Source organism: Carassius gibelio, chromosome A3 (assembly GCF_023724105.1).
Source record: "Carassius gibelio isolate Cgi1373 ecotype wild population from Czech Republic chromosome A3, carGib1.2-hapl.c, whole genome shotgun sequence".
Taxonomy (NCBI): Eukaryota; Metazoa; Chordata; class Actinopteri; order Cypriniformes; family Cyprinidae; genus Carassius; species Carassius gibelio.
This window is the reverse complement of record NC_068373.1, coordinates 21,307,802-21,322,583: the sequence shown is the minus strand read 5'-3', so window position 1 is coordinate 21,322,583 and position 14,782 is coordinate 21,307,802. Positions and strand designations below refer to the sequence as shown.

Sequence of the window (14,782 nt, the reverse complement as noted above, 5' to 3'; positions counted from 1 at the left end):
AAGCGAAACACAAGCGGAGTGTGCAATGAATGAGACGCATGCTTTGATGACTAAGTTTGGCAATCACTACCTGCTAGTCCTCTCCATATATGGAGGCTGAGAAGTTGGAGATAAAGCTAAGCTCCGCCCATCAGCTCTTGTACTAGTAATTGTTTGCTGTCTAAACACTTCAAGGAGGGGCCAAGCATGAGAATGACAGTGCGAGTATGAGAAGGAGTGCGTGTTTGGGAGCACTAGATTAAGAGTAAAAGTGAGAGAGATGTTGAAAAAGAACAAGAAACTGTTGATAGTATATCTGGGCTTTCTGGATTATGTCAAGCATTAGTGTGTGAAAGTGCAATGTGAGTGAATGATGTTGATAGAACATAGCAAAGCACTGAGAGATGAAATCAGCTATCTAAAGCTGAGACATCACCAGTCATCATTGCCTTGCCAAGGCTGACTATATATGGATATGACCTTGCTGTCATTATTTAAAACCACTTCCTTCTTACTCATAGTGAGGCAGATTGGAGGCAAGCTTGAATTTTTTTCACTGAAGAAATGAATGAGGAAGACTGTTGCTTTAAACTCAAATAAACATAACAGAAATTCAACTGTAACCTAAAGTACACACTATAAACAAATGTCAGAAACGTTTCTGTATATTGTGATGGTTGAATTTACATAAAAAACTTGACTATGCAAGCATGTGTGAAGGAAAGAGACTCACATTGTGCAATCTGAAACTGCAGCAAAAAAAGTACAAATCTTCTGTTTAATTAAAACTCCCCAGCATCTTTGACCAAGCACTGCTTCATTCATTAGGCCAAGAAGTTTCAATCTGATTTCCATGAGAAAGTCCCATGTGACAAGGGCCTTGAATTCTTGACATTGCTACCATGTGACACACTTAAAGATTTCCTTTTATGGCGGTTGCTGTTACATCGACCAGAGGGCGAGGCCTTACACAGCCAGAGTGCACAAACCGTCTACAGTAAAAGCCCTTGAGGAAATAAATATGAAGAATCCTTTTGCAGACAAAGTTAGAGGAAAAATGCAGCACAAGCTAAGCAGAAATTCATGTTATATTTTATCTTATCTCTCTGCATGTAAATTCTTTACATATTTGGTGATGTCAGTGGTTTCTATCATGCTCAAATAACATACATAGTTTGACAGGCCTATGTATGAAAATATTTAACTTTTACAAAAAAGTAAAGGATATTATATTATGCTATGTTAAATGTACATAACATGTATATTTTCGCACATTTACAAAAGCAACCCTTTCTGCTTGGTATTATTCTGAGCTTTGGGCCACACCTGAGCCAAAAGGGTGTTAAATTGCTCTACAAGAAAGGACTTGTTTATTTCTTTCTCAATGCACAATCAGGCCATCTCAAGTCACTGAAAAAAGGACAAAAGACTTGCAAGGACTGTGGCAAAAGGTTACAAACAAAAGTCATATGCATTTCCTTTCAATTTCTAATTTTTTTTATACACAATGTTATGTTAAGTCACAAAATGTTTTTTTTTTCTATTTTCAGCTTTACATTAATGACTACTGAAATGAAATGAACATATAAAAAAAATTATCAAATAAATAAAATGCCTTCTGGTAAAGGGAATTATATTAATAAAAAATCAGACAATACAATTTGACAATAAACATGGTCTTCATGAGGTCCTTAACAATTCTACTAAAAGTAATAAAGCACCCAGATGAGGTGTGCAGCTGTTTACAAACTAATTTAAAAAACCTGTTTGTGTGCTGTAATGCTGTCTTTACGAAACACATCCTTGAGAGTGAGGCGTGCCTTGCATGGCATGATGGAAAACACTAAGTATGTACTACTCAGCTGTACATTCCTGAGTTGGCTAGGCTCTCTCCCACACCAGAATATTTGAATGTGATTTCCTGTGCAAACTTGCAGATGAAATGACATCCCTTAAAAATTCACTTCCTGTAAGACATGCTTAGATCATTCCCTTATTTGGCAACTAACAATGGTCTCTGGTTTCCACACTGTGGAATTTGAATCTTTTAAGGAAGGAGCTATATTTCAATGAACAAATTTACTTGCCTGGGTCAGATTTGAATCTGTTGAATCTCAAAGAAAAGAAAAATCTGTGTAAATGACATATTTGTTTAATAGTTAATTAGGTCAGTGTTCAGCTCTTGGTTAGATTGGCAGTGGTATTAAAGGTGGGAAGGGAAGTCTATGTTTTGTGCACAAATGACCCAAACATAGATCTCTGCCAATATTATTGCTGGAGCTGGGCCGTATTACAACTCTGTCAGTCTAGCCAAAGATGTTGAGAGTGCCACACCTCATCAGTTTCACACAGACATCAATCAGGAATGGCAGGTATTTCATGCACAAGAGACATTAATTCGAAACTCTTATAATAAAAGGTATGATGAATAGGGTAATGACGAAATGACAGCAAGCTTTCATTACAATGTTTAGATAAAGGTTCCAGTGTTGTCAACCTGACTGTTATGTTTTGTAGATACTAAACTGGCAATTACTGAATCAGACAATATTAGAATTGTCTGATTCAACAGAACAAAACACCACCAATTTGAAATATCATTTAATTTCCAGAAAACTAATTGTGAGGACAAGTTACTGGCTGAAGGGTTTTGAAAATGAGCACTCTGAGCAATAGTAGTACGTATACGCCATTAATCATGACATTTTGTATGTGCTATTCAGGCTCTGATACTGATATGAGCAAACATTCTGCAAGGATCATGTTAATCTTTTATTAAGTGTATGTTTAAAGAGGTCATGAATGATGAAACTGCTCTCTGATATGTTAAATTCGAATGCGGTGCAGGACCTCTTTCCTGCTAGTATTACTCAACTTCCTGTAGCAGGCTTAGACGATGCTGCTTGGCACGGTAATCTTTCCCATGCTGGTTTAAAGGCTGAATGAGTCTGGAGTGTGGACATACACGTCTGACTCATTCTAGGCCCAATCCCTGCTCATCCCTCCTCTCATGATCAGACAGATGGTGAAGGACAGATTAGCAGGGCCAGGGTCCTGGTAGAAAAGCAGATATTGCTAAAAACTGACCAATATGGTAGTACCATTTCAGCTCTGGGTAAATCCCAATGCATTTGAAGAGGAAAATTGCACGTCACACAGTAGTGGAACCAAATGCATTAATTCTACATTCCAGTCTGTCAACTGATCATATGCATGGAGCGATAATACCTTGCCTTAAAATGGTAAAGATGTATTATATGCAATCTTTGGAGAAATTCAGCCAATGTAAGTAATGTATAAAACAGAGAATCAGTCAAATGTTACAACTCATTAATAGCCCGTTAGCAATAGTCAAAGTGGGGTGATGTCTCAATCTCATGATCGATTTTTTATATGACTCGAGAGTGATTTGTTCCTTTTTTGTATGAGACTGAACACCCATGTGTAACATCCTTTCAACAAAATGCCTCAGGTGAACTAATCAATTCTGTTTAATGTACACATCATATGTGGTTGTCATGCGATGAAAGAACGAAGACCCAATTGAGTGGTCAAGTAGTCATCAATCATTTCTCATTCATTTACCTTTGGCTGCATTATCATGCTTTTCTAATCCGAAATATGATGAAAGTTTGCAAAAACAGACATATTCAGGTTATCTGGATATTGGGGGGAAAATAACTACAAATAAATGACATGACTTGAATTAAGTTTTGTTTATTTTCCTGAATGAGATTCAAAGATCAAAGAAGGTAAAATAATGCATCACATACACATTACAAGAAAGTGCCAAAACAAATGCAGCATTAAAAGAATAGTTAATCCATTAATTTACCTATATGACGTTCTGTCTTCTGTGAAAAAAATGGATGTTTTGAACCCTAATGACTTTCATTTTACAAACAAACAGTTAAAAAATATATATATATAACACCAGAATAATATATATATATAACACCAGAATAATTTTGCACTATATGATGAACGGTGACAAACCTAAACTCAACACATATGCTAAGCTATGTTTGACAACAGTATACATCTAAACAACCATAAATGGCACATGTGGTCCTCTACCAGTTTTTACAGCAAAGAGGAAGTGAAGCTTTTGGTATGGTAAGAAAGGACTCTTATGCTGAGGAACACAATTGAGGAACAGTGTTTTTCTTCATGCTCAGTATCAAATCCTGTTGCACGTGGTTTGACAGCATGAACGAAGACACAAAAGATTTCTCTGTCTACAGTAGTTCAGCTTAGAATAATTTCTGAACACTATTTGGTCATAGATGCATCTCAAATCAAACATTACTGCATAATACTTGAGTCAGAAAAGTATCTTATTTGTTTACATGCATAAAAAGAGATGCACGAGCACATATGAATCCATTTGGGTCATAAAGTGGGGTGATAGCCCAATCTCTAGACTAAGAGGTCAGCTAGTAGTATAAATGTGACTTCCTTTCTATCTTAAAGGGTTAATTCACCCAAACATTAAAATTATGTAATTAATGACTTACCCTTATGTTGTTCCAAACCCATAAGACCTCCGTTCATCTTCGGAACACAGTTTAAGATATTTTAGATTTAGTCCGAGAGCTCTCAGTCCGTCCATTGAAACTGTGTGTATGGTCTACTGTCCATGTCTAGAAAGGTAAGAAAAACATCATCAAAGTAGTCCATGTGACATCAGAGGGTCCATTAGAATTTTTTGAAGCATCAAAAATACATTTTGGTCCAAAAACAACAAAAATTACGACTTTATTCAACATTGTATTTTCTTCTGGGTCTGTTGTGAGCGCATTCACAACACTGCAGTGGAGCTGCTAAGCTGACTATATCTAAAATATCTTAAACTATGTTCCGAAGATGAACGGAGGTCTTATAGGTTTGGCACGACATGAGGGTGAGTTATTAATGAATTAATTAATGAATTTTCATTTTTGGGTGAACTAACCCTTTAAGCATCTGGCTTTACACACCATCAAGCAACCTGGTATAAGTGATTCTAAAATCGATGGGTGGTCTGTCTGCTATTTGTGGGGGGGCAATGCTGGCCTTCTGCTCTGATTCAATGCTTGTTTCATGATGAAGAGTGTTTCTGTTTAAAACTTAAAAGCACAGAAGAACAAAAGAAAAGGCTAGTTTGGTGATTAGGATAGTGTTTTGTTGAACTGAGGAACAAACTTAATGCAAAAAAATAAAAAATAAATACTAAATGCAACACAAAAACACCACACTCCCAGAGAGTGCTCCTATGAGAAGATCTTCATAATTATGTTTCTTATCTTGTTGCAAGTTATTTTAATAGTTGTTTATATATTTTAATGGAACTGGAATCGGAACCGGAACCGGAAAATTTCTAACGATTCCAAACCCTAACAATGGCGTTATCATGGCGATGGCTCACAACATAATTTTATTGCTCTAGATGTCTTATGTCATAGGGCAAAGCTGAGGATCATTAGGATGGCACCTTATTTAGAGATGAATGGAAACGCTGAAGTTGGAGAAGGCAGGCTGCTATCAGGGAAGGGTGGTGGTCCTCAGGGGAGCTATGGATTCTCAAAAGCACATCTGCTGTAACAAGACCCAAGTCCGATCTACAAAAGTTACAAACAGAAGCATGGTTGTTCGAAGTAAAAAAAAATCTGAGTGAATTGCATGATTATGCGTTTATGAGGAGGAATTGACATTTGGCATTCTTTGAATGAATCCTGATGGAATGAGAGGAAGAGACATTATTGATGAGTGTTCTGATTGTAGATAAAAAGCTTTAGGACCTTCTTACTTTTGGGATTATAGAAGTATTTTAAATATCTCATATTTACTGGGGTTTTAACTTCTGAATCTAAAATTCTATAATTGTTGTGCATTGTTAAACTATAACTTAACTTCAGTTTCAGAGAAAAAAAGAAAGTATCCTGTTAAATATGTTGTACATGTATTGAAGACAAAATAATAAATAAATAAATATATATATATATATATATATATATATATATATATATATATATATATATATATATATATATATATATATATATATAAGCCACTAAATCACACTGTCCTTGGTATCAGCAAGAGATTATGATATAATCAGCTTTTTTTGTTTATAACTGCCATTGAAGGCCATGTGCATTACTCCCAAGTTACACATTAAAAAGTCACATGTAGCTTCCCAACATCACTGCTGTTCAAGCACAGCCTCATCTATTATTCAAACTGTGCCACCATCTAAAAGATGCCAGAAATATTTTTATTTAATGAAGTTGACCCTGGATGCCTTCACTTCACCAAGACATTTTTTTCTCAAGATTTATCATAATTATATATCTCCCCAACAGATTAAGTCAAAGCTATTTTGTCTGTATGGCTGATATTTCAATAATGTGTGATATATTTTTAATGAGAAACCAGACTTGCCTTGAAACATATACAAGAAAGCATTTCGATGACCAAGTCCTAGGATTGAATGCTAACAATTAACATCATGTCTAATGCAGCTGCAGGAAAAAGTATGTGAACCTTTGTGTCTTCTGCATAAATTTCTCAGAAAACAAAAACAACCATAGATAAACAAAAATAGACTGATTAACAATGAGCAAGATGAAATTTTGAATCTGCTATTCACAAGAAGCAGAAATCCATGGCAAATCCAAGGGTTCACATACTTTTGCAACTGTATAAACCTGGGTTAGGCCTACTTACAGCCATAAACAGCTACTATCACTTCTTTTATCATCATCACGTAACATGCACACACCTAAGCAAGTAGTAATATTACTCCTGTGAATCTTGCGTATATACCTTACAATCACAGGAATGCAAGCCCGATTCATTCCAAGTTTCACTACACTTTCTTTGAAAACATTACCTAATGAACTCAGGCCAGCTAGTTGCTCCTTACGTATGCAGTCATGTCACTTATCCTCAATGAAAATAACCCAATTTTGCGTTGAGAGGTACTTGGTAGATAAACACAGATAAGTATTATGGCATTATTGCGAATATAATAAGAAGTAAATGACCTACAGAGCTCCTGCTGTGTTAGATTGTAAACACAACACAGGATCAAGGAGGTGTCCACCACTTTGACCAATACTAGCACTTGTAACCTTTGTACAGACTCTTTGAATGGCTGAAAATAATCTAATTGGCGTTCTTAAAACAAAATACGCAAATACGGAAAACAACGTATTAAACTTAGCAAATAAAAACAGCAATTTTGACCAAAATCGCTTAGGCCTTGTTCTTCAAACAAACTAGCTTCCCCTTCTTTCACTCTCAAGTTGCAAGAAGCAAGTGTAGCAATGTGCACGCGACAGCCGGGTGTGTGACGCTGAACCAATCAGAGCGCAGAGCTCCGAAAGTTTACCTTTTATGGCTAGAGCCGGGCATCTGCTGTCATATAAAAGAGCGCGCCCAGCTTCTGAGCCTCACTTTGAGCTCCTCCACACACAGCTAGTGCGGAATATCATCTGCCTGTAACCCTTTCTCTAAAGTCGACAAAACCCCCCAAACCTAAGGTGAGTTGGTTTAGAAGCTTTTGAAGCGTTTTCAGCTCGCTAATATCAATTCAAACGTTTAATGAGAATGTTTAAACAAAGCTAGATTAAGTTATTGGGCTCAGTTACCGGTCTCTTTTCAGTTAACGTTAAGTGAGAACATTGTTTAAAAATTCTAGTTCTTTATTAACGTGGTTATTTTTTATACATGTCTGCTGTGTTATAATAACTGTGTTGGATATATCGGGTGGAAATGACAATAGCATTAACGTTAACTACTGTAGGCACGACATTGAATGGACCGGTGTTTAAATAAATCTTCAACCCTTGTAACCTCTAACGTTAAATGTTTTCTGGTTAACGATGTTTTAACGGCTATGAGTGTTCTAAATCTTTAAATCTGTTGAGGCACGTTGCAAACTTGATGGATAGCCGGTTTGGGAAGCTCTTTATGCAGACAGTGCTGCAGCAGGGTGTGACCTACTTAAGCTAACGTTAGCCGGCTAACCAGCATTCATCTGCCCCTAACCTGATGGGTCTAATATACTCCCATTTGATGAAGTGATCAGAGACTTGTAGTTTTTACGCACTTGTAGTAAAAATAGCATTTTATGGTGTAGTGTGTAGCCCTTCAGTCTTTCATTTAGGCTGTTTTAAGATTATTCAAGGTTTTATTCAATTTTTAAAGCGTTATTAAATGTAAGGTAGTCCGCTTTAATAGTACTGGTGGTTATAATTGTGTCGGAGGAAAATCTGATCGATAAAGGCTATAATCTAAAATGAATGGGCTGAGGAAGATGATTCACAGGTGCTGCTTTAGTGTGAAGTCTGCTGGGGAGCAGTCATTGAAGTGACTGCAGATCTGTGACGCAGTAATCTCGGGCAGACACCCCGTTGAAATTCGGTTGAGTGATTGAAACCAGACGAGGATGTATGTTAGGACTTAATTTGTGTAGAATTTAGGGAGTGGTCCTGGCGTGATGAATGTCGAAATCTGTTCCTTTTTACTGAACCCTATGTTTCTGGCTGAGTGCCACACCGCCGGCAGCCGCAAAGCGTCTCAAACCATTGCCTTTTATGGTAATAATGAGAATGCAGAGGGACTTCCTTTGTCTGGCATATCGGAGGCGCGCACTGTCACTGTAGCTCCCACTAGCGGTCAGACTGTAGAATGCAGCACGAAACAGGAAGTTGACTCCACATGGTCACATGCTCCCTGAAGTGTTCTTCCCTGACAGCTGTGCACTTCTAAACTGGTTTTTCTTATTCATTTACAGTTCAGCCATGGATGATGAAATTGCCGCACTGGTTGTTGACAACGGATCCGGTATGTGCAAAGCCGGATTCGCTGGAGATGATGCTCCCCGTGCTGTCTTCCCATCCATCGTGGGTCGCCCCAGACATCAGGTGAGAAACCGAGGACTAACTTCAGGCTGCCCAATGATGAGAATTAATTTTTTACTTCTAGTTCCTTAATGCCTATTTAACTTAACATGCTTCTGTCTTTCTACAGGGTGTCATGGTTGGAATGGGACAGAAGGACAGCTACGTTGGTGATGAGGCTCAGAGCAAGAGAGGTATCCTGACCCTGAAGTACCCCATCGAGCACGGTATTGTCACCAACTGGGATGATATGGAGAAGATCTGGCATCACACCTTCTACAATGAGCTGCGTGTTGCCCCAGAGGAGCACCCCGTCCTGCTCACAGAGGCCCCCCTGAACCCCAAGGCCAACAGGGAAAAGATGACGCAGGTTGGTTTTTGGCTGGCAAATGGTGCTTTTGAAGTCTCTCTTGGTTCCCTCATTAAGTTCTCCTTTTTCATTCATCCACTTCTTCCAGGCTTTGTGTTCTCTGAGCTCCTGAGTTTCTCATCTTTTACTGGAAGCAGCAGGTTATCTATACATTGCCTGCTTGTTTTGCAGTTTTTCTGACTTGTCTTTCTGTACTCATTTCTTTACTCCAGATATCCAACTAACCCCTGCATGGATGTGTGGGTGGTGTGCTGTAGCCATCTTTAAGCATAAAGTTAACTTCTCAAACTCCCTCTGTTTCCAGATCATGTTCGAGACCTTCAACACCCCCGCCATGTACGTCGCCATCCAGGCTGTGCTGTCCCTGTATGCCTCTGGTCGTACCACTGGTATCGTGATGGACTCTGGTGATGGTGTCACCCACACTGTGCCCATCTACGAGGGTTACGCCCTGCCCCATGCCATCCTCCGTCTGGACTTGGCTGGCCGTGACCTGACTGACTACCTCATGAAGATCCTGACCGAGAGAGGCTACAGCTTCACCACCACAGCCGAGAGGGAAATTGTCCGTGATATCAAGGAGAAGCTCTGCTATGTGGCTCTTGACTTCGAGCAGGAGATGGGCACTGCTGCTTCCTCCTCCTCCCTGGAGAAGAGCTATGAGCTGCCTGACGGACAGGTCATCACCATTGGCAATGAGAGGTTCAGGTGCCCAGAGGCCCTGTTCCAGCCATCCTTCTTGGGTAGGTATCCTGACCCACATCTTCCTGGCCTGTATGTTCCTCTAGATTTGAGTTGAACATCTGAATAACTCTTCCTCTTCCTCTTGCAGGTATGGAGTCTTGCGGTATCCATGAGACCACCTTCAACTCCATCATGAAGTGTGACGTCGACATCCGTAAGGACCTGTATGCCAACACCGTATTGTCTGGTGGTACCACCATGTACCCTGGCATTGCTGACAGGATGCAGAAAGAGATCACATCCCTGGCCCCCAGCACAATGAAAATCAAGGTGAGCTAGGCTCTGAAACCTTTGCCAAGTTACCTCATAATAGTCTAACTTAGCATTTTGTGTCCGCTCTGCATCTTGCTAATCATTCATCTCTCTCTGTATAGATCATTGCCCCACCTGAGCGTAAATACTCTGTCTGGATCGGAGGGTCCATCCTGGCCTCCCTGTCCACCTTCCAGCAGATGTGGATTAGCAAGCAGGAGTATGATGAGTCTGGACCATCCATCGTCCACCGTAAATGCTTCTAAACGGACTGTTACCACTTCACGCCGACTCAACTGCGCAGAGAAAAACTTCAAACGACAACATTGGCATGGCTTTTGTTATTTTTGGCGCTTGACTCAGGATCTAAAAACTGGAACGGTGAAGGTGACGGCAATGTTTTTGGCAAATAAGCATCCCCGAAGTTCTACAATGCATCTGAGGACTCAATGGTTTTTTTTTTTCTTTTTTTTTTTTTTTCTTTAGTCATTCCAAATGTTTGTTAAATGCATTGTTCCGAAACTTATTTGCCTCTATGAAGGCTGCCCAGTAATTGGGAGCATACTTAACATTGTAGTATTGTATGTAAATTATGTAACAAAACAATGTCTGGGTTTTTGTACTCTCAGCCTTAATCTTGGTTTTTTTTTTTTTTTTTCGTTTTGTTTGCTCCAAAAAAAACAATGCTTTACCATTCGAGATGTAAAGGTTTCAATTCCCCCTGGGCATATTGTAAAAGCTGTGTGGAACGTGGCGGTGCCAGACATTTGGTGGGGCCAACCTGTACACTGACTAATTCAATTCCAATAAAAGTGCACATGTGTAAGACATCCTACTCTGTGTGATTTTCCTGTTTGTTTGTGCTGAATTTAATTACGGTCTTTTAGCAGACTCTTCAATAAAATACACTTATCTTAAAGTGTATGAGTCTTGACTAGATATTCAATTAGAAAGCAAAGTGACAAGGATACCATTATTGTGACCTGTTAAGCTGGCTTTAGCCAATCAATAGTTTTTAAACCTCATCCTCAGAATGGCTTATGCAGAATAACTTGACCTAAAATGATCTTTAATATCAGACAATAGCAACAAATGCATTTTACCCAACCGCATATTTGTTTCAATCATGACCAGTGGTTTTTCAAGATGAAATGTTCTTAGAAATTTGGTTTCAACCTGTGCCTTCAATTAGCTCTCACTAAATTTCCATGAAAGTTCTAGCCAGGCTTCGTGTGAGGACACAATTAAAAACCTTTTGAAGTTCAAAATATCTGACACCATAACTGCTCCTGCATATAAACCCTATCAAAAAATTATTCAAACATGACTTTGGGACAAAGTAAATTTGGGGAAAACAATCTTTAAAGGTTTTTAGGTAGCTGACTCAAGGGACTAACAAATTGTAACGTCATTCTTTTCTGAACCATTTAATATTAAACTCCTTCGTATTAGGGAATGGTTTTGAATGCATAATTCTTTTATATTGAAGTCTGAGAGCGCATGCCACTATCTGATGGCGCTGAATTTTAATTTGTGCTTCACATAATTGTACAGCAGATGGCGCTACACTCACAGCAAACTAATTTCTTGTCTTCAAGAAGACGGCCACTAAACTAAGAGACCAATAGTAACTCAAGGTGCAAGAGAATCAGTGAATACATATATTTTTAGTAAAAGTAATACGAAATAGAAAAAACCTGGCACGTATCTATTTTGTGCAGACAACAAACTCTAATTGGCTGCTGTTTTGAGGTTGATTCTGGTGTGCTTGAACTTTGGTTATTGATGTGTAGTAGATACTTGTAAATATGAGTGGCCTAGTTGCATATGATTTACTGCAAGCTGCTCCACGTCTGGCAACACTTGATGAAAAATAATCGAGATTTTCCTGATGTGTACATCTGTGCGCGCGTACAGCATGATACAGATTGTGCTTTATTAATAGCTGAGCACTGAATTAGGCTACACCAAGCAAAATCAATATTCATTATTTATCTAACCTACATACCATATTGTCTTTTTAGATGTTATTTAACTTCTTTTTTTTTTGTAAAGCTTGCCTTAAACATTTCATTCATTAAGCAGCAAACATAAATGATTTACAAATTAAACGCATGAACCTTGTGAACTTCATAAACAGCCGAGTTCATCTGAATTCGTCCTCTACACCCACCACAAGCAAACAGTCATTCTTCTCTTCGACATAGCCTCCCACGTGCATTCATGCATCCCTCAGCAAACTCCCGCGTGCTTCGAGTGATTCTACTGCGGTTTGTTCACGCAGGGACTCAGGCCACGCGCGAATGTTCCCATCCATTCATGATGAAATAATTACACAGAGCACCAAGCCACTAATGAGTGAGAAGTGGGCGACAGAGACATCAGCATTCACAGCGCTTTTTCTCATTCATTGCGCGATGACTAATTTAGTCCTGTCCCACAGACATGTGCATTTATGATTGATTGCTTACTGCAAAACAGACTCGAGGATGTTTGAATTTTGTTGTGATTTTGGAATGAGCAGAAGCAAGGGGTGCTGCAGGAGGTGTTGTGCCCGGGCCCGGTGTCATGGTGTTCGGGGTCCCTCTTTCTCAGAGCAATGTTGTGGTGCCTCGAAGCATGTAGCAGTCTCACCTCCAGGACAGACCCCCTAACAGTGTTATTTTACTCTCATTTACATGCAACAGTTTTTTTTTATTAATTTATAATAATTTTAGTTTGTTATCAAAATTGAATGAAATTGAATTAAATATTATTATTTTTTTTAATGAATGAGAAATGGTGCCTTGGCAACTAATCGAAATAATATATATATATATATATATATATATATATATATATATATATATATATATATATATATATATATATATTATTTGTATAGGTTGGTTTTTAATTATCATTTAGTTATTTTAGTACATCAACAAACTTAATAAAAAGAACAAATGTTGCCTTAACATCTTGCTAAAATAAGGGTGATTTTTATGGTTTTAGTTTTAGTTACCTATAATAACTTTGATTCTGCAGCTGAAACCTAGGGAGAGGAGAAATGATCTGATTTTCGACTACATAAATATCTGGGCTGGCAGATGTTCAGTATCTGTGACGATTTAGGCCTTTTCTACCTTCATAAGGCTCTAACTTCAACTTTTCATCATATGGTGAAGTATAATTGATTGGTTACAGTGTTGAAAAAGAACATCTTCCACTTTTAGTCCACATTCCCATTTCCTGCTGAGCCCAGGGGACAGTTCTAATGGCAGGTAACTCATCATTAGAAGACAGTTCTGCAATATGTTACAATACTTATGAGAAGCCACTTAGATGCTTCTCCTTCTGCTCTTCATATTTTTATTTCAGTTCATATGAAATACAAATGACTGACTGACACTAAAAGAATCTGTATTATGAATGTATTCTCTTTCTAGAATTATATGTAAAAATATTTGTACAAATCAAATCTGCTATGTCACCTAACCCCCAGATAAATTAAACCATTTAATTAAAAGCACGGAGAATGTGCCGCAGTCAAGGAAATTGAGAAAGATGTTGTCTGGAGTAATGGATAATCCACGAGGGGAACCAAAGCAGTCTGTCCTTTGAGCAGTTTAACTCTGGCCTCAAATTAAAAATATTCAGAAAGTGAGACAAGCCATCTGGATGTCAAATCTTCAGCTATTCTAATAAATAATATCTCATCTTTCATCTTCTAGTCTTGGAATAATAAATCAAATCAAGCAAATAAATAGATGTTTAATTCCAAGTTCAATTTGCTTGCGGATTAAGTATTCTCAATATTTATCCTTGCATGAAAGAATAAAAAAATATTCACGGTAAAAATACGGTACCAGTGTTCCAAGCATTACAAGAGGCATTTTGGTGTCACTTCTGCATCTCATAACCGTAGGTCTATTTTTTAATCATCCAATAATATTTGCACAATTTTTTTTTTACCATTGCTAAATGTATACCATCATGTATATCATAAATGTATAACATTATAACCTGTATCCCCATAATGCATGGCTGTAAAGGGATAGTTAATCTAACACGAACATTTTTGGCATTACTCACCCTCCTGTCATTCTAAACATCACACGAAGCTATAATACACAGGCATTTAAAGACATGGGATCTAGCACCTGACTCATACTCTGTAATGTGATTTCTTTGTCATTTTTGGAGCTTGTCGGTGCTTGAACATCATTCACTTTCATTGTATGGAAAACAGCAGCTTTTTTTTTTTTTTCCACAGAAGAAATCAATTCAAACAGGTTTGGAATGACATATGGGTGGGTTGTGTTGAGAGAATTTTCATTTTCGGGGCAACTATCCCTTTAAGTGGCTTATTGCTTTATTGAGATACTTCTTATGTGATTTGTAAAGGCATGTAATCATTATGTCCTTAGAAAAAAATGAGTATTTTCCCACTAACAATCTTATAACATTTGTGCTATTATGACACCTGAATATTCTTGTGGGAAGATTCTCTGCAGGCCCTAATGCTCTGACTCATCCCTTCACAGCCCACTGACCCCGGTGTCTTCAT

The 14,782-nt window shown here is 38.1% G+C and overlaps 1 protein-coding gene across 1 annotated transcript; it reads left to right on the top strand.

Moving 5' to 3' along the window:
* Positions 1 to 7,352: 7,352 nt before the first annotated feature.
* On the top strand, positions 7,353 to 11,068 carry LOC127952022 (actin, cytoplasmic 1). The gene is made up of 6 exons (XM_052550253.1): positions 7,353 to 7,505; positions 8,762 to 8,891; positions 8,998 to 9,237; positions 9,542 to 9,980; positions 10,070 to 10,251; positions 10,356 to 11,068. The coding sequence occupies exons 2-6, from the start codon at positions 8,769 to 8,771 to the stop codon at positions 10,497 to 10,499; spliced, it is 1,128 nt and encodes a 375-aa protein (XP_052406213.1). The 5' UTR covers positions 7,353 to 7,505; positions 8,762 to 8,768; the 3' UTR covers positions 10,500 to 11,068.
* The last annotated feature ends 3,714 nt before the right edge of the window (positions 11,069 to 14,782 follow it).